Consider the following 20,209-nt stretch of genomic DNA (forward strand, 5'->3'; position numbering starts at 1 on the left):
ATTAGACACTTTGTCATTACCTGGAACCTGAATGATCTCCATTCTGTCCAACAAAGCAGGCGGGATGGTGGCAGTAGTATTAGCGGTGGCAATGAACAGGACTTGAGACAAATCAAAGGCTACATTTAAGTAGTGATCGGTGAAGCTATGGTTTTGCTCTGGATCCAAGACCTTAAAGAGCAGATTAGAAAAGACTGAGAGATTGTACAGTTCAATCTACATAACCATATTTTACAGCAGAGACACTCTGTAGAGAAAGGAATGTACTTCTAAGTAAAGAGATATACTTTAGAAGATAGTTTCAAAATGACAGCAAAAAAGATTGAGTCTTTCTAAAAACTGCATTAAAAAGAACTAAATTTTGAATTGTGAAGTTGAAACTGATCACTGAAATAAAGTTAACTTTAAAAAAAACAGGAATACCAAGTTGTGGTTAGTGACAAAGAGAATACAAGGGATAGTATAGTACAAGTTTATAAAGATTCTCTACCACTTTAATGTTTAGGATCTCACTTGCCCCATATCCTCCAGAACGCAAAGACCAGAAGTTGGGTAAGCATGCTAATACTCTGGAAAATTCAGAGTAACAGTTCCTAACATTCCCTCAAAAGAAAGAATCAAAAAGGTATCAGAACAGAAACGAGACATGTGCTTTGTTTGCACACAGCTCATGCTCAATCACTAACATAATAGGCTTAGACATCAAATGATGAGAGATATCTGCCTGACACCTTGGAAAAGCACTACTGATCAGAGGACGTTATACTTAAATAATTTGAGCTTGTATAAAGTATCTTCCTATGTTCACAGCCTACTGAAATGAGTTCTGTTGATGAGCCTCAAGAAAGAGGGTGGAGAGAAAGAAAAAGAGAGACAGAATGGGGGACAGCTGTGTTAAAAGAATTAAAAGGTTTACAGGATTTACGTGTGGATCCCAGGTCTAAAAAGGTCAAACACTCCTATTTTAAAACATCAGGATCAAAGCAGCATACACATGGGATTTTCTTTGAGCTACAGACGACTAGAAACACACACTGGAAGAGTGGCTAGGATTGTAAGTGCCACTGCACAGACACCTACATTTAAATAATCTTGACACATACAATATATTTTTGAACAACTCTGAAATGATTAGTTTAAATGATGCCAGCATTTTAGCTATACATCTTTAGCATTAAATTAAGCCTATACGAGATGGAACAACACTTTCCCCCCCTAAATTGGGGATCACCAAGCTAAAACAGTTCATGTATGTCCATTTATACATCAGAATTTTCAATATCTAAGTTCTGAATACAAAGTCTCTCTTTTTCTCAATCCCATACACACATACACATGGACAGCAACAAAATGTTATTGATGTTTTCTACTGTGCATGCACAGAAGGTATTGTTTGCTAGCCAACCATCTTAAATCTCTGTCTACATTTCAATCTTCTGGAAAGTGTTGATATGACTACAAATGTACTCACTTTAAACTAAGCATGGGAAACCTTATCCATCCATGGCCCTCGTCTTATTTGCCTACCTTTGTAGTTCAGTTTAGCCCAGTTCAAACTTTTGGTAAGATGGAGAAGAGGAAAGGGGCAAGAGTGTGAAGAGGATGGATTCTCATCCACTTCGTGCCAAACCCCACCTGCCACCAGCTTCAGCCATCCCCATTTACAGCATGAAACCACAAGAGATCACTCCTATGGAATGTGTCCTTCAGCAAGAAAAGGAAAGGTTTCACTTCCCTTTAATCTTTTCACAATTAAGTCCTTCTTCCTGATGCATTTGTTTGGATCAACTCTCACCTTTTGGGACGAGGGGAGATTTACATTGTTGGAGGAAGAAGGCAATGAGGCATCTATTTATTAAGTTCACATATATCTCATCTTCCTCCAATGAGTTCAGAGAGGTGTGTATGGTGCTTTTCCTCACTTTATCATCACAATAATACTGTGAGGTAGCATCAGTCTCCACAAGAGGAAAGTCAAAGTTCTCTTCAAATATCAATCATAAAAAATGCAAACTATATATGTAGGGGGGAAAGAGGGGAAGACAATGTCCTACATAACTGACTGCTTTGGCTGCTAACACATCAATCGCTAGCTCTTATTCCAGTCGAGTGGCTGTTTGCAGGAATCTCCACTGAGGCTATCAAGAAGGAAACAGCAGGGTAATTTACCGTCCATTAGCGGATGAACAAGTGCCACGGATACAAACATTTATGTATCTCGTCTGCGCTTATACCCTGTCAACCAAACGCCAAACACAACTGCCACAGTCACTTGAGTAATAGGATGGCAATTAAAGCTAAATTAAAATGGACACTCCAGACGTGTGTCTGTTTCAAGGTGAACTCAGGAAGCACAAGTGTCTGAATACGCCACTCATTTCAAGCGGTCAGTGGGTGAATTGCTCAAGAGGACATGAGGCTATTAGGTGGCTGGTTGCACAGAGTTTCACATACGACACCAGACATTTCTCAAAGCTGATTTACACATCAAGAGAAGTGCTGGAAGTCTAAAGCGTCACCTCAGAAAGACTCTTAGCTGGATGATGTGCTGCATCTTATTAGTAAACTGCTTTTAACAGAAAGGCAAAACCTAAAGAGAGAGAGAGAGAGAATCATATCCTCTTACTGTAGGTCAAATAAAGAGTACTGGGGCAACCAAAATATCTTATGGGCAAAAATACACCATCTGAAATATAGAAAGTGACAAAGTCTGGTCCCCCCCCCCCCCCCCCGAAAGATTCTAAAATGTAGTATAATGATGTTTTGGATCAGTCTTGATACATACTGATGATAGTTCTGTGTATGGCAGGCTGGAGAATTCCTTTTGCCCTGAGAGTTATGTTCAGTTTCAGTGTTTTCAGGAGCTACCATATATTCCAGGGACCAAAAATAGCAGCACATTTTAGCTTACGCTTTTACTGCCAGGAAATGCAGCCCTAGGAGAAGCAACACAATTTTTCTGCATGCAGGGGGCATTCAAAAGCTACGAGCCCACAAATGTTGCCATCGTAGGGAAGGGGAAATGACTATCGAGAGAACTGGGAGGGCCAAACTGAAACCTATAAGGCCGGGTTCAGCCCCAAGGCCAGTCTGAGGTTCCTCACGCCTGGTATACAGAAAGCCAGATAATTTTATTTCACAGAGTACAATGTACTATACCTGAAGCTGCCAGAGGCAGTCCTCTGTTTAAGTCCTTTATTTCATGGGCTTCTTAATTCAAATCTGTCTTAAAGAGAACAAATGCTTATATAAGAAGGAAAAACAAGGGCCTTGATGTTGCCCACTGGGACTTAGAGCCGAAAGGGCAGAGTGAGCAGCAGGTACTTCCGCCTCTATGAAGTTGTATTACATTTAGATTTAAATTATGTTGCTTCTGTTAATTGTCATCAAGTCAAATTCAACTTAGGGTGACCCTAAGAATGAGACACCTCCAAATCACTCTATCCCCAACAGGGCCACAGCTTTCTTGAGTGAGTCTTCCCATTTGGAATGCAGTCTTCTTTATTTTTCTACTGCCTTTTACCTTATGAAGCATTGTTTTTTTAGTGAGTCATACAATACAGTCAAGGTATGACACTCTCAGTTTAGTCATCTTGGCTTCTAGGGAGGTCAGCCTTGATTTACTCTAGGCCATTTATATGTCTTTTTAGCAGTCCATGATATCTGCAGAACTCTTCTCCAGCACTGCATTTCATTGAGTTGATTTCTTCCTATCAGCTTTCTTTAATGTCCAGCTTTTACAAACATACATACCGTGTTTCCCCGAAAATAAGACAGTGTCTTATATTAATTTTTGCTCCCAAAGATGCGCTAGGTCTTATTTTCAGGGGATGTCTTATTTTTCCATGAAGAAGAATTCACATTTATTGTTGAACAAAAAAATGAACATTTATTATATACTGTACGGTAGTTGTCATCATAAACCAGCATAACCAGACAAACTGTGAATCCTATCAAGATTTTTTTATTACTACCAATATTTCCATGTACAACACTTTATGGTACGTACATTTACTGATCCTGCATGCTCGGGTGTTCTGTTTGGCTGGTGCTGGGCATGCTTCCAAACCAAAACTTTGCTAGGTCTTACTTTCGGGGGAGGCCTTATATTTAGCAATTCAGCAAAACTTCTACTAGGTCTTATTTTTCGGGGATGTCTTATTTTCGGGGAAACAGGGTAGGAAATGGGAATACAATGGCATGGGCAATCCTAACTTTAGTATTCAATGAGATATCCTGACACTTTAGGATCTTCTCTATTTTCTTCATAGCTGTCCTTCCAAGTCCTAATCTTCTTGATTTCTTGATTGCCTTTTCCATTCTGATTAATGATTAAGTCAAAGTGTTTTCACAATCTACTTTAAAGTTATGCAAATCATTTATGGTTACTATTTTTGTTTTCTTAGTGTTCAACTGTATATTGTATACCATTACATCTGCATATGCCTATACATTAGTAAATATATATTTCAGTGCAAATCTGTGTGCTCTTTCTCAGTGTTATGCTTTCTCTTTTCTACCAAAGGTTGTCCTTAATATTAAATGTATATACCAAAGCACTGTTGTTCTCTTCATGTGCAGGTTTGCAAGCCCATGTCCCAGTTCTTTCAAAGCTCTCTTTAGCTCTCCTATTCCAATGCCAGAAATATCCTTTAAAGCCAGCTGATGTAGTATGGAGAAAATAGCAGAATTCAGCTGAATGGAGTAAACAAGCTGCCTTGTTTTTAATGCAGCATCATTAAAACAACTCCTCCTAGTAATATTTGTTTCTGAAAAGCAAAACAGCTTTCCAGAAAGAAGTCTCCACATGGAGTTTCAACCCTTTTAATATGAAAGAAGCATGGCTGGCGTTCAAAGGGATCACAGAGTGCATGGAAACCGAAACCTTGTAATTAATGCAATGAGTGAAATTAGATCTAAGTAGTGGGTGTTGGTTTGATTAAAGAAGAGTTCCAGCATGTCTGAAACTGTGAACCCTCAATTTCAGCAAAATGCAGACTCCCTAATCCCTTTGAGCCTGTTGCACAACTTTGAGTCACTGCATACAGTATATACCTGGCCTAATATTGAGATGACATCTGAAAGGAGGCCAATCCTCAGTTGTTCATACTAAAAACAAGATGATCCACCTTCATGAGCAAACTTGACCCAGTTAGCTAGAAGCTTGTGCAGTCCAGGTTTACACTGTTGGAGAGATGACAGAGTACTCTGTGTAACAGGGAATTCTGTGCATAGCTATGGTACAGATCTTTCCCCACCTTCTTTATCATAACCAATTGGGAGAAGGACTCCAATTCTCAAATTTTTGCGCTGAAATAATGAGGACAAGATTCTGCTGTGAACCTAGAATCAAGATAAGATCTTGTTCGTGCCTCCTTGCTCTATAACTATGTGCCAACCCTATACTTTGCCCCAAATAGGCATCGTTAAGTTTTGCTCCTCCACAATAGAGGAGAAACATAATGCATAATGCGTAAGTGCCGATTATACAAAAAGGAAAAAGGTCAGGACTTTGACAGGTCCCTCTGTCTTACTATACAAACCAAAAGCAGGAAAATTCAATTTGTAGGCTAGTTTTCCCCAAACGGTGCTCTTAAAGTGCTTTGAATCATAGAATAGTAGAGTTGGAAGAGACCTCATGGGCCATCCAATCCAACCCCCTGCCAAGAAGCAGGAAATCGCATTCAAAGCACCCCTGACAGATGGCCATCCAGCCTCTGCTTAAAAGCCTCCAAAGAAGGAGCCTCCACCACAGTCCAGGGCAGAGAGTTCCACTGCCAAACAGCCCTCACAATGAGGAAATTTTTCCTGATGTTCAGGTGGAATCTCCTTTGAACCATCACTTCCATTGTTCCAAGACATGATTATTGGGGCATAGGGGAGATGAAGTCCAAAACATATGGAGGGTAACAAGTTGGGGAAGGATATTGTTGTTATTCTATAACCACTGAGAAATGCTGCTATCTTCCTTTTCGTAACAATTGAAGAAGGGGCAGGGACACCAAGTAGGACACAGGTAGAAAGAGAGCAATTATAATAAATAGGTGAAGCAACAGATTCTACTTAGGGAAATTTTCCATCAGCACGATGTAGCCCTTCTTCCTTCAACAGGGCATTCTACACATGTGTTGGACAATTCAGCAGAAATTCCAGATGTTATGGTCCAACAATTTGAAGGACACCAGGAGAAGTAAGGCTGTTCTTACTTACATATCACCATCCAGATGTAACAGGCCACATTAGCAAATATTGACCTTATACATAGGAGTGAATAACACTGAACATTGGGCATAGAGACACCATACTCACATCATAAGTCACCTGGAGTAAGTTTGGGAAGTTTTTACCCATTCTATCTCCTGTGCAGAAAGGCCCTCTGGTCAGAAAACCTATGAACCTATTGTATTCCAACATTTGTTGATATTCATTTTGTCTATTTTTAATGTACACCCAGAGACACACACACACACACTGCCTAAGGTTAAAGACAGTCCCAACTGCATTATGAAATCCTCCTTATACAAATCTCAGCTGTGACAGAGGTTTTTTTTAGGTGTATATATATGCAAGGCAACTCCCTCTTCTGTCATCATCTTAACTCCATCAACATGATACTATGATCGGCGCCCACCAACATCACGCTCACTGATTCTACTTTCCTTTCTTGATTTCTAGAGCTCTCTTGCCTTGCACGTGATCAATTAGGAAGGCTGCCTTGACATAAAAAGTTCTCACGTAATACATGACAGGACCTCCACGATGCCCAAGCAATCACATGCCTCTGTCAAGATAATTTATCCTTTCCATAATGGCACCAATTCAACTCTTTGGCTCAGCAGCTTGAATTATAGCCCAGAAGAGTGCTGCTAATTAAAATTATGCATCCTTCATACACATACTGAAATTGAACAGTTGTCAAGAATAGAAAGCTATCTCAATTAGCTTTCATTACTGCAACTTTTTTTAAAACACATGGAAAAGGGGGGGGATGACAGCGAGATTAACTTATAATGCTATATGAATCTAAAATAGCTCACTTCTACTAAGTGGTATTTCCCCCTTCTACTTACCCAGACCCGTTTTGAAATCCCTGCTAAAGCTATTAGACACTTCTGCTGCCAATCTAACAGAAAGGGGCTATTGTATTCCTTGGTGACAGTGGAGTGCCTTAATTAAGAAAGTGGCACTTGGATTTCAAAAGGTAAAACTGAGAAGGTTCATCCCTTCTAGAAACACAAAAACAGGTTTGCCAGCTGTTGGAGGGAGGCATCAGACAGCTCCCTTCTCAGCACAGGCCCACTAGCATTATCTCTTCTCCCCATGTCCTCAGATGAAAGAGCCTGCAAGTCTTTTTAAAAACTACATTTCTTTCACCATTCTTAAAATTCAGGTATTATTTTAGCCATTTCCAAGATAAAGGGCAATGCTAGTTCAATCTATCTTTATTGTAGAAATGGCTACTGCCTGGATCTCTAAGCACATGAGTGCACACTCGTGATGTTAAGGGCCTTTCACATGAGTAATTTTTCACTGCCTGCCAGATCAGGTACTTCCCAAGATAATTCCCACATTTAGTGACACAATTACATGCCTATTTTTTAGAATTTTCTGTTACTTCCTCCATTGGTTTGAGTGTTGGACTCTGGAAACCAAGGTTCAAATCCCCGCTCATTCAAGAAAACACACTGGGTGATCTTGGCGGTCAGAAACCCCTCTGATAGGATAGCCTTAGGGTTGCTATGAGTTGGAAACGAAAACCCAATACACAAAACAGCAACAAATCTTGCTAACCTGACTAAAGTCAGCAACCTGGTATTAGGTGGTGTAAGTTCTTCTGAGCCTAGTTCTGTCAAAGCGAATAACCACTGACTAACTCATCACCTAGTAATGTGTCTACTTTTTAACCAGCCTTCCTGAATCTGGTACCCTCTAGATACCTGGGGGTACCAGAAATCCTAACATCTGGTAAACTGGCTGGGATTTCTGAGAGTTGTAGGCCAAAAACATCTGGGGACCTCAGGTTGAGAACCACTGCTCTAGATGTGATAGAGCAGTGGTCTGATCTTGAAGCTAAACAAAGTCAGCCCGGTTTAGTACTTGGATGAAAGACCACTAATGAATTTCAGGTGCTCTAGGCTATATTTCAGAGGAGGGCACTCACAAAATCATCTTTGAATATCCTTTGCCTAAGAAAATCATGAAATTCATGGAGTCACCATATGTTAACAGATGACTTGCAGACACATGCAAGAATTGAAACAGTCCAGGATATAACATTCAAGAACATTTCTCAAAAACTTTCACACTCTACCATGTGTGATGACAATTAAAACTACAGGAAATAATATGCAAAAAATTCATAGTAAAAGAGAGAGCTTATGTTAATTCAAAACTTTCATTTTCATAATATGCAGAATATTTCTGAACATTTAGTGGCCTGCCTCATTCTCCTTGCTTGATTTCCCCACCCAGGATCATAGCCAGAAAAAAATTTTGGGAGGGGTTTTGAAAATTGGGAGGGGTATGTGAACCCCTACACCCCCCCCCCCCCCCGGTTACAGGCCTGTCAATATCTGCTTGAGATAGTGCCTAGAGGGACTTTTAATTTTTTGCGTCTCATAGACTTAGCATGGGGATTTGGTTAACCAGTTAAAATTCATGAGTAAACCAGGTTTTTTTTTAATCTGAAAAATTGGGGGGGGGGGGTGTTGAACTCCTAACCCCCCCCCCCCCCCCCCCCCCCGGCTACAGGCCTGCTACAAACACTCTTCTCAATGAGATATACATGGATCATGTTCTGTCTACTACAACCTTCAGCAGGGGTCACCTAAATATAGAACAACATGTGTCCTTGCTGTTGGACAGTAGCTAGAAATAGGAAATTCTGTTTTGGTCAAACACCAAACGTGCCTCAGCTCCACCATCTAGATTATTAATGTATCCAACACTGAGGCACTCTAGTTTTCTTTCCAAGTGTGTAAAGCAAGTAATATTTGTTCACTTTCTAACAGTATATTTTGCTGCTATGTTCTTGAATCCTTTTAGGTTTGACAGACCATCTTAAATTATGATCCCTGATGTGTACAGTTCTTGCCTAAATTTCCAATGTTGCAATAAACATTTCAATATAAGAACAATCCCAAGAGGCAAACATGTCACCAAACTCTAAGGAAGTGCATAGCCACAACCTTCACTACAAAGCATTAAGAGTCAAAGATCTTAGTGCCAACCTTAATACAATTGGGGATGTCATCCAGATTGATAACTTACAAAGTAGAGGTAGGTCACCATAGTCCTAAAGATGGGTTGGATGCCAACTCATGAAAGCCCCAGTTAACATGACACATAGTAATAGTTTAAAGGAGAAATAGCCTAAAACTTCTGAAGTGCTAAATGTTCCCCATTCCAACTGAATATAATTCCCTCAGTTTGGAAGAGGTGCACTTAAGATAGGGACATCAAGGCTGTATGTGAAATACATTTCTACATCTAACTAAAATCATTCATCACTTGGTAAAAACTCCAGGTTTTACATAGTCTTATCTTGTTACTGAATCATACTGGAAAAAGCATAGGAAAACAAAATTGTACAAGTACTCCGAGGTTCGCCACACAAAGTTCTCCATGACGAAGACTATACAAAAACAAAATCCTCTGTGTAACAATTGCCCATACAAACTATTTACTATTCTACAAATGTAACCAAACTGCACTCCACTTCCTTCCTGGGGCTGTATGTTATAAATAAAAATGCCTTATTGTGAGAATGTCAGATACTCTCTTGGTGATCAGTTCAAAGGATCCAGTAGCTAGCTGCCCAAGTCCCCTTCTCCAGCACCAGATTTCAAATGAGTTGATTTTCTTCCTGTCAGCTTTATTGTCGAGCTTCCACAATACACATACATATTGGAAATACAATGACAAGAAAAAAATCTAACAGTATTCAATGGGATATCCTGACACTTCAGGATCTTGTTGGATTCCTTCATAGTTACCCTTCCAAGTCCTAGTCGTCTTCTGTTTTCTTGACGGCAGTCTCCACTCTGACTAATGATGAAGTTAAGGAATGGAAAAGCTCTAAATATTAAACTACAAAAATAAGGGGCAAAAAAATGAAAGTGGGATAATGCCTTCATGTGCTGATTATGCAGAATTTAACAGCATTTGGGAAGTCACTGTGTGAACTGAAATCTGACCAAAGATTAAGGCAAATGGTGAACAAGTCATGCAATCACTAATCTAACTACCATTCTTTCATTCAGTGTTACCTCCATCCCCAAAGGCCACTGCTTTCATCAGCATGAAATACCTGATCTGGAAAATGAGAGTAACCTATAACACGTAAGAACTGCCTTCCATTTCTTACCTCTAGCAAGGCAGCTGCAGGATCCCCTTGCAGGCTTTTCCCAAGCTTGTCCACCTCATCGAGCAGAAAGACTGGATTGTTAACCCCAACCGTCTTCAAGCCATTGATGATGCGCCCAGGCATGCTGCCCACATAGGTGCGCCTATGGAGGAAAAAGGGAAGAGACTCAAGTATGGAACACAGCAAAGCTAAGCGAGAAAATATGCAAAGTGGATGCAAACTGTTTATTTATGTGCGTTTGACATCTGTCTGTTTTTCTCTTTCACAGTCAAGCAAGATACTGCATAAGCAAAAAAGACTGTGTTGCATAGGGAACACCGAGCCTTTGGGCAAAATTGAACTGAGACAAATAAAAATGGCGTGCGCAAAATCTGGCCACTTTCTAGAAGAGAATGTAATATTTAACACCTATTACTAGGTCAAAACGCATTGGGCTAACTGGAATAATAAAAGTCTTTTTCAACATGTCGTCTCTTCTTTTACTTCCCTTCTATTAGGTGTTACTAGTCTTCATTGCAACTATTTTTGGTACCTTCCAAACAATTTCTATACTTTTTGCTGTAATGAAATGGACTTCACCAAATGTGATATTCCGGCTTAGAACAAACTCCCACACGTTTTTATGCAAATTTGTGCAATTGACAAAGTTCAGCATTTTTCATGGATTTTGGTGCAGGATGTTTAAGAACTGTAGCTAGTTCCAGTTAAACACCTATTTTATTCAAATTACTATATAAGCAAAATCATACACATCAACCTGCACAATGATGGGTAACCTCTCTTGTATTATATAAACCAAAAATATGACTTGATGGAGCTCTCTGCCCTGAGCAGCTAGGCTAACTCCTTCCTCATTGTCCTTCTGCTAGCAGGCAAAAATGTTTTTATTTCAGACAGACTTTTGGTATTTAAGACAGATGGCAGTTGGTGGTGTTTTATCTGGACGGATGCTGCAATTTCTTTTTAGTCATATGCTTTAACTGTGTTTTTAATCTTCTTCTGTTTATTTGAAATGGATTCATTGTTCTTTTTTGGCAAAAAAATGTCAGATATATATTTCTTGGATAAATCTATAAATAATACATGTTAGAACTTTTCCTTTAGCTGGGTCTTAAGCTGAGGAGTGATACATAAACTGCAGGAGATAAAAATGCCTAAAGGCAGGCGGGCAGACAAGCAAAACTTGCCCAGGAAGGCTTAGGAAGAAGCCTGAACATCAAAACAACTGCAACTGGGGTGTAACCAAATCTAAAGATAGGCAGCCAGAGCTGAGAGCAGGACTTTAGAAGCATTTCCTGTTCTCCACCTTTGTTTTACTTTTGAGAACTATCAAACATTCATCTACAAGGACGTCATGAAGACATGAGGCACATCTACATCAACCACTCATCACAAAGGGCCCGTGGATCAGCTCACAGGCACACGGTTTATCCGGGATAATGTGGGCAAGCTCACCTGAATGTGATCTTGACCCATATTAAACGAAGTTCGTGGATACTCCACATTCTGGCCCAGAATTCAGATCAAACCACAATGTTGAGGACATGTAAACAGTTGGACCAATTCCAAGAAGTGGCCGCAACGGTTTACATACACTGCCACCCCATGCTTCCTTAGCTTGGGCACCCTGGGGACACGATATGGCACTTACCCTCTTTTCAGTGTTACGGTGTGGCCTTTTGGAAAGGGAGGGAAAGGGGGTGAATCCTCCTCTCCCTCGTCCCTTGTTGCCTCCTCTGATGGCCAACTGGCAGGACCCATGTCATGGCTAGAGACTGCCACAACAAGGCTTATAGTAAGAAATGGTAAGAGTGCCTTGCTGTTGCTGGGCGATCAGGATTCGCTCCTGCCTTCACAGTGGCTGGGAGATAATGATGGCTGTGTAAACCATCCCAAGGGCAGTCCAACATACACCATGCATGACAGCCCTGGAATAGTAGATCAGATCTATCCACAGTTAACACCTCAGCCCAAGAAAAGGGCACTACAGGCAGTCCCTGAGTGACAAACATCTGACTTACAAATAACTCATAGTTACAAACAGGGGTGAGAAAACAGAAAGTGAGAGAAATCTACCCCTCAGAAAGGAAACTCACTCCTGGAAGAGTTATTATCCTGGTGAAAAGGTGTCTCCACTGAAGCTTTCTCACCAATCTCTGTTTTCACAACAAGCCAAAATTTTCAAAATCCAATTCTCACAGAGACAGAAAGTGAGGTGAAATCTCTGAACAGGGGCACATACAGCAAAACAAACACTACAGGGGTGTTAGTTAACCATTCCCTATGCTATCCAAAGATATCTATCTATCTGGCTGGAGATAACTTAAAATGTACCTGTTCTGACTTACACACAATTTAAGAACAAACCTACACAACTAACCTTATTTGTAACTTGGGGATTGCCTGTATTGGTGAACAGATAGGGGAATGTTAAGCCCTAAAATTCTTGCCCAGTATCAGCAGGAGGGCAGAGATGGGAGCACATGTACAAACACAATCAACAGTCCCACTGGACAACATTGTCCTGTGAGGCACTCTTTTTCTTATCACCAAGTGATGTTTGTGAACATCACATAGCATCAGAACAGTCAAATCAATGGCTAGAAGGCTTGAAGCCACTAATAGCAAATGTTTGCATTACTGCGCTTTTCACATAAAGATTATCTGGACAATAAAGAAACATATTTCTTTCTGCTGATCCAACTCTGGCATTGCTGTTTATAACTTTAAAATGTCTTTTGCTCGGACTCTTTATGTTGGAACTATTCCAACTTTAAAAAACCCGATTCACTGCATCTAAACTCTAAAATTTCCACTATTTCTCCAGAATAAATAGAGGGATTTAATAAGCTTAAACACAGTTTAAAGGAAGATACTGTGAGAACCTTTCTAAGCTGAGAGCAAAGCTATTTTCAGTTTCTGCTTAGACTACAGAGGAGTGGGTGAGGATTCCTTTGAACTGAACAAGGTTAATGACCAGAATTAGTCTAAAGAGGCAGTGATGTAATGATATTCTTCTGCCAGACATCCCTATTACTGAGCAAAAGCAACAAGACATGCAAGCATATTATTAACCTAATTAAGACGACTAGTACTGTACTAGTCATATTCAAACACTATGAGGCTCATATCAATCTGGCTCAGATGTCATGGCTGAATCAGGATTTAGCTGCTGGAAATGGGCTACAAGTTCATACTCTCAGATTCTCTTCTCTGGTGTGTATTTAGCAGTAACTATCATTTGCCATGACATCTGCATGAGGCAAAAGCATGGATATTAAAAGCACAAACTATTGTTTAAATAGTTACTGAATGGGATTATAATTTTTATTCACGTCACCAGAACAAATAATATACTCAAGTGCATTATGCCTAATTATACATAAATGGGAAGCATATGTACTTTTGTAATGTGGCATGATAGTCCTGTTTTTAACTTTAACTGTTTGAAACTCCAATCAGACCCTAATACAGATTCTTTCATGACTCCTCCCAAGATGAGCCTCCCTCTAAGACTATTATAAAAGAAAACAATAATGATCCATCTGTGACTCCAATAATGACTCAACCAACAGAAAAGCGGAACATAGACACTTCTGCAGGTGTTGCTATAAACATTCCGCATTCTATGGACTCCCCTCAATCGCAGATGGAGCTTGCCCTTATATCGGATATAGGTGAGGGCTCACAGACAGTAAATGTGTTTTGCTCTTTACTGGCCAATGATCCACATTTTATTACTTATGTGGCACTGATCCATCCACCCCCTTCATCAGAAAGACAAGTTCCTTACCAGACTAAGATCCGGACCTGATGCAGAAGGATTGTAACCAAGCCATAGAGCCCTTGGGCCCATGACAACTACAGGGCCAGCACGGGGTCAGCCTATAAATATCTATTTGCCCCAAACAAGGAAGAAGGCCCAAACTAGAGCTCTATGGTCAGAATTGGAAAATTACGTGGCAGACCTCATGACACAGAACCCAAACATTTCTGTAATTATGGGAGGAGACCTCAATGCAAAAATGGGACCTGATGATGCCACACTCTTTAAATGCCACAAAGGCCTTCCTCCTACCACTGAATATGAGGTCCCGCTTCTAACCCAGCGTTCCAATGATCAAAAAACAAACTTTGCAGGGCTGTGTTTGGCTCAATCAACAAGATTGAATCTCAACATCCTAAATGGTGTTCTGGAAGGCGATCACCCAGCCAAACTCACATATCTTTCTGGCTCTAAAATGAGCATCACTGATTACATACCCTGTTTCCCCGAAAATAAGACATCCCCTGAAAATTAGACCTAGTAGAGGTTTTGCTGAATTGCTAAATATAAGGCCTCCCCTAAAAATAAGACCTAGCAAAGTTTTTGTTTGGAAACAGGCTCGACTAACAGAACTCCAGAGCATGCAGGATTGGTAAATGTACGTACCATAGATAGTTGTACATGGAAATAATGGTAGTAACAAGAAATTCTTGATAGGACTCAGTTTGTCTAGTTATATTGGTTTGTGATGACAACTACTGTACAGTATATAATAAGTGTTCATTTTTTTAATTCAACAATAAATGTGAACTCTTCTTCATGGAAAAACAAGACATCCCCGAAAATAAGACCTAGCACATCTTTGGGAACAAAAATTAATATAAGACACTGTCTTATTTTCAGGGAAACAGGGTAGCCATCTCAAGGGACCTCCTTCCATATGTCAAAACCTTGGAAGTTAAGCCCAAGTTTGACAGTGATCATTTTCCTTTCCTGCTGCACCTAAACTCTTTTACTCAAAATATCCACATAGTGGAATGCTTCCAACCCTCCAGGCTTAACTTAGTTGCAGAACTTAGTTTAAATGTCATTGTTATTCAAGTTATTCTCGAATAACTGTTTATTTTAACTTCTGGTTGTATGTTGTATGTCTATGTGTTAAAAGCTCTGATACGGCTGATGGGCTAATCAATAAAATATGTTGTTGTTGAATATGATTGTTTTTTGATAACTAGTTATTCCACAGTTTGATTAATACGCTAGTCAGCTGTTATTAACTGTTTGCAAAATATGGATACCACCACCTTCCAGTTTGCCTCCAAACTAGAACCTGAAGCCAACGTCAAAGCATTGTCCTAACTTAAAGAGAACATTTCTGTGTTATGATAAACTATGACCATACAGTCCAGGAAGAAAATTGCTAGGTTTAGTTTGTTTTTCATGGAATTTTGTGCAAAACAAAGTTGTAGGTCTGTAGCTAGTTCTAATAAAAAAAACCTCAAATGGTGACGTGAAGATGGGCAAGGATGGGAGAAACTGTGCAAGTTGGCACTCCCTCTGACCAAACAGAGGGATTTTATGAGACATTTATTTCTATTTTCAAATGCAGAGTTTCCCTTCACAAAAGCATGTAGAGCTTCAGTGTACTTTGCTTAACATGAGTCACGGTGTATTTACATATACAAAGTTCAGGTAATTTGCAAAATATAAATGTTTTCTGTTTCCAAAATGCAAGACAGTTGTATAAACACTCTGCCAGATATAATCAAGATTAATGTGCATTTTCCATCTTTACTTTTCATGCAAGTAAAACAGGAACATACTATAAAATATGTAGATAAATAAGAAACTCATGGTTATTTTCATATGTACAGCTAGAATGATAACAGGTGCTATCACTCTAGTTGATCTAGCAAATGTGGACAGTGGGAGCAATATGCATCAGCTAAAAGAGCAAAGAATCTTACAGGCCTCGTGCACATGAACAATAAAATCATTATGACACAAACTTTCACTAGAAACATAACATTTTATCCTTTGTGGATATATGTACATGTGGATATGGATGGAAAAACAAATTTTAAAGGTTGCGTCAAATCCCATTGAAATGCAAGGAGTAAAGCCTCAGCTGCCACCAGATTCCACTGTTTACACTTTTTGCATACAGGTAAACAGAAGGCTCAGTGTGTTGCAACAAGAACTATGCAAACACAGCTATTCCTCTGGAAAATCATCTCTAACTGAAACTTAACAGAAAAAACTAGCAAATCATGGGTCCTGGACAGGAGATACTGCAGGGCAGGCATGGGCAAACCTTGGCCCTCCCAAGTATTTTGGACTGCAACTCCTGGTAGAGTGTTAGGAATTGTGGAAATTGGAGGTCCAAAGCACCTGGAGGACCAAAGTTTGCCTATGTAGGGCATATAGAGGGAACGTGGCCCTTTATATCACTATGGAGGGCCACATGGCAGCTGTAGCACCCGATTCTTGCATTAGGAAAGGATGGTGTTCTCTGTCTCTCCCACAGTTCCCTGTTAATATATAAAGTGTGGCTAAAGGGATTTCAGAACTTGGTAACAGTGCTCTTTTTCACTAGAAATCATCAAGACCCCAAGCCAATGAGGCCATTGGCTAAGCTAGCTGCAGGAGTCGGGAACCTGCAGTAAAAGCAAATAAACCAAGTTCTGGGGATTGACTGAGAAAAGCCACCCTGAACTCTGAGCCAAATGGCAGTTATTTATAAACCAGTCCCAGACCACACAAACTCACAAGGGGATTTGCTCGTAAATCTGTGCCAAAATGGGAAAACAGTGGCTTTGAAGTGCTTAAATCCAAACCCGAAAGCAAAACATGAAGGAAAAGGTACCAGAGTGGATTTTGATCAAGAAGATCTATGTTCAAAGCAGGGCCATGGAACTGGAGTAAGAAACAATTTGGGGTGGGATTGGAGTGAGAGTCTAAATCAGGAGAAATGTTCTGACGCCACTCCAGTTTCAAAATATAAAAATATATATAATATCAAATGCCTAGCTTGCTGCATATTCACTTTCATAGGAATTTAGGAAAATTGTATTGTTAATAATTTTTAATTAAATAGATATATTTTATGTTCTTATAAATCCAAGAAACCAAATGATTCCCATGGTGGTAAGAAAATGCTGCTAGTCCCAGAAGAGCTTCCAGAAAAGACATAATTGCAGCCAATGGATATAAATATGCTGCTGGTTCATCACATGAGATGGTCTGAGAAGAACTGATATCGATCATGATGAAGAAGGGAATATAAGGAAATATTATGAGAACAACAAGAAGATATTTCTAAAAATCCAACAGTTAGAATTAGATGTTTTAAAGCATAGAAAAAGGTCTCTCTGTTTAAACATACACACATATACAAGATATCCTGCCTAGTGTTCATATGAAGATGCTGAAAAAAGGACACAACAAGGAAGTCTTATTATTGTCAAAATAGAGATGCCCTATATATATCTGTTTTAACCCTATGCTACTTTCACTTTGACCTACCCAAATAAGGAGATGACTGAAAGCAAAGTGGCTTTCTTCCAAGAATCAGAATCTATCCCTAAGGCATTTCTTTTTAAAGAAAGCAAATCTATGCAAAGAATGAAGCCAAAATTCTGCAGCTCTCTCCCAGTTCTATTTTTCCAAGGAGGCCTCGTCTCTCTAATGAAAGGGGACAAACCTTTTCACACTTAGTGAGCAGCAGCTGCCTAGCAAAACCTAAGGACAGCTGGGAAATGGCTGTTCAGAGTTTTGTGTTATGAGGCGAACTTCATTTGCAGCATGGAAAGCGCAGAAGGCCCTCGGAGTTGTAGAAGACAGATGCACACACACATCCAACTCCAAACACTTGAGCTGCCCTTACATGGGAAAATTCTGGCATTCCTTGCATCTGGGTATGAATCGCCCTGGAGAGTGCATTCCCAAAAAATGCCCTTTTGCCACTGAGTTGGAAAGAACTCTTGAATCCTCATGGAACCCGTTCTTCACAAGCTTTCTCTCTGCATGGCATAAGATAACACTCAGTTGAAAATGTTCACTCCATAAAGATCCGAGCAGCCTTGAATCACACAGCAAGGACAAAGAGAAAAGAACAACAGGCAAAGAGGAAAATGCAGCAGGAAGTTTGAAAAGAACCCATCTGCTAATTGAAAATAGCAAAGGATGTCTGCTAGTGACAACAGTTGGGAGCCCTGGCAAGCCTATGTTCCCTCCTTTTCTATCCTATTACAATGAATGGTCTTAAATAGCCAGGGGCTCTTTAAAGGCTGGGAAGAGAATGTCCACACTTGTGGACAGCCGCTGCCTTATGCCACTATTGAACAAGTAGCATCTTTGAGCTTCCTTTCCTGGCTCACAAAATGTGTGAGAGGCTGCTGAGAGAGCTCTTGCTATGATGTGGAGGAAGCTTTTCTAGTTTCTGGAGAACCTGTCCACTCCAGTCCCAAATCAAGCTCTTCCATACCCATGAACAGCTCTAAAATGATTTGGAAAGGTTTTCTTAATGGATTCTTGTTAACTGGGAAACCAGTAACAAGAAAAATAAAGTATCCTACTCAAGAAAAATTCAAATAAAAGATTTAAAAAACAATAGATTCAAACTACAGGAAAAGATATTCCACCAAAAGTGTAGGAAGAACTTCCTGAAATTAAGAGCTGTTCCACTGGAATATACTGCCTTGGAGTTTGATGGTGTCATCTTCCCTGGAAGGTTTGAAACAGAGGCTTGATGACCATCAGTGGTATATTCCTGCAAAGCAGAATGGGGTTGGACTGGATAGCCCTTGGGGGCCCTTCCAACTTTATCTTCCTATAATTTTTAAGTGCCAAGGGCTTAATAGGTAGTTTGTTTTAAAATGAAATGAGAAGAACACACTTCCAGTTGATTCCTGAAACAGAAGGGAATTTCAAAAGTGGGTTTCAGTGAAATTTAGGGAGATGCAATGGAAGTTGGAGAGAGGGGGGGGGTCCTGATGCTCGTCACAATGGGAATGCTCCCTTGGGAGAAATGGCCTTCCAGAACATACAGCAAAGTGAACTGAAGTTTGTACTGAGATCCAAATGGTTGTTTCAGAAAAAGCATTTAACAACCTCTAGTGGTTCCCATGTGGATAGCAACATGTTGCTGTTATTTCTGAAGAGCAAACTGAGCAACTGGAGAATGCATCCCCAGGTTTACTTGCTTCAGTCAACCTGATGTGAGAACAAGGTACTGATTGGATTCAGAACATGGGCTATATAATACAATAATAAACAAGTCCCTTGAGATGGGATGTATGATCCCTATGACCCATTAGGAGAAAAACAGCATGGTAGCTCATCAATCCTGAGTTATAGTATAAAAAACAACAACACAACTTTTCTAAGCTTTTCCAAAATATAGTCCACAATAAAGAAAATTGTGTTTCAATGTTTTCTATTAGCTTTTAAATTGTTTGTTTGTTGATTTGTTTAGTTGTTGTTGTTGTTGTTTTTTTGCAACACTTGCCCAGAATGTGTGCTTTTGTTAAGTGGAAGGCAGAATAAAAAAGTAACAAATGAAAAAATATATATCCACATACTCCTTGAGTCAAAGCCCACCCTTCAAGTTTCCACAAACACTAGGCAGATTCAAGCACTGACAAGAGGCTGCACATTAAGTCTATTAAAGACATATTACACTATGTGACACGATTTTTGTTCCTGGGTTATAAATGTCATTTCCTAATTGGTTCTATCATAAAAATATGAGAAAGGTTTATTAAACTGCAAAAACTTTGTTTTTGCATGATATCCTGCAGCACATTTTGCTCAAGTTTCAATTAATATCTCATCAAGTCACAATCAATTCAATATAGTGTGTGGCAGCCACAGAAATGAGTTATCTGGAATGTAAAAACTAATTTAAAAATAGGTACCGCACAATTAAACAGGTGCAGTAATACTTTCAAACCAGGAACAGATTTTTTTTTCAAATTTTGTTACATAGTGTTGTTATGTGTAAGTAGTGGGACTGAACGACAGAGCAGAACGTATGGAGAATGAAGCATTGCTTTCCAGTCCTGCTTCTACTATCC

At 39.7% G+C, this 20,209-nt stretch overlaps 1 protein-coding gene and 1 long non-coding RNA gene across 2 annotated transcripts in view; both read right to left on the reverse strand.

Annotated features, from left to right (window-relative positions):
• Nucleotides 1-20,209, reverse strand: part of LOC134293688 (uncharacterized) — a 453,696-nt gene that overhangs the window by 173,191 nt on the left and 260,296 nt on the right. The window lies entirely within an intron of this gene.
• The window catches only part of lonp2 (lon peptidase 2, peroxisomal), a 49,377-nt gene that overhangs the window by 14,843 nt on the left and 14,325 nt on the right, over nt 1-20,209 (reverse strand). Inside the window, exons 8-9 of the mRNA XM_003222914.4 lie at nt 10,367-10,508; nt 21-171 (exon numbers count right to left, since the gene is read on the reverse strand). Of these exons, the coding sequence (XP_003222962.1) occupies nt 21-171; nt 10,367-10,508 (293 nt within the window). The remainder of the gene's footprint in view (nt 1-20; nt 172-10,366; nt 10,509-20,209) is intronic.

This window comes from Anolis carolinensis, unplaced genomic scaffold (assembly GCF_035594765.1).
Source record: "Anolis carolinensis isolate JA03-04 unplaced genomic scaffold, rAnoCar3.1.pri scaffold_9, whole genome shotgun sequence".
NCBI lineage: Eukaryota > Metazoa > Chordata > Lepidosauria > Squamata > Dactyloidae > Anolis > Anolis carolinensis.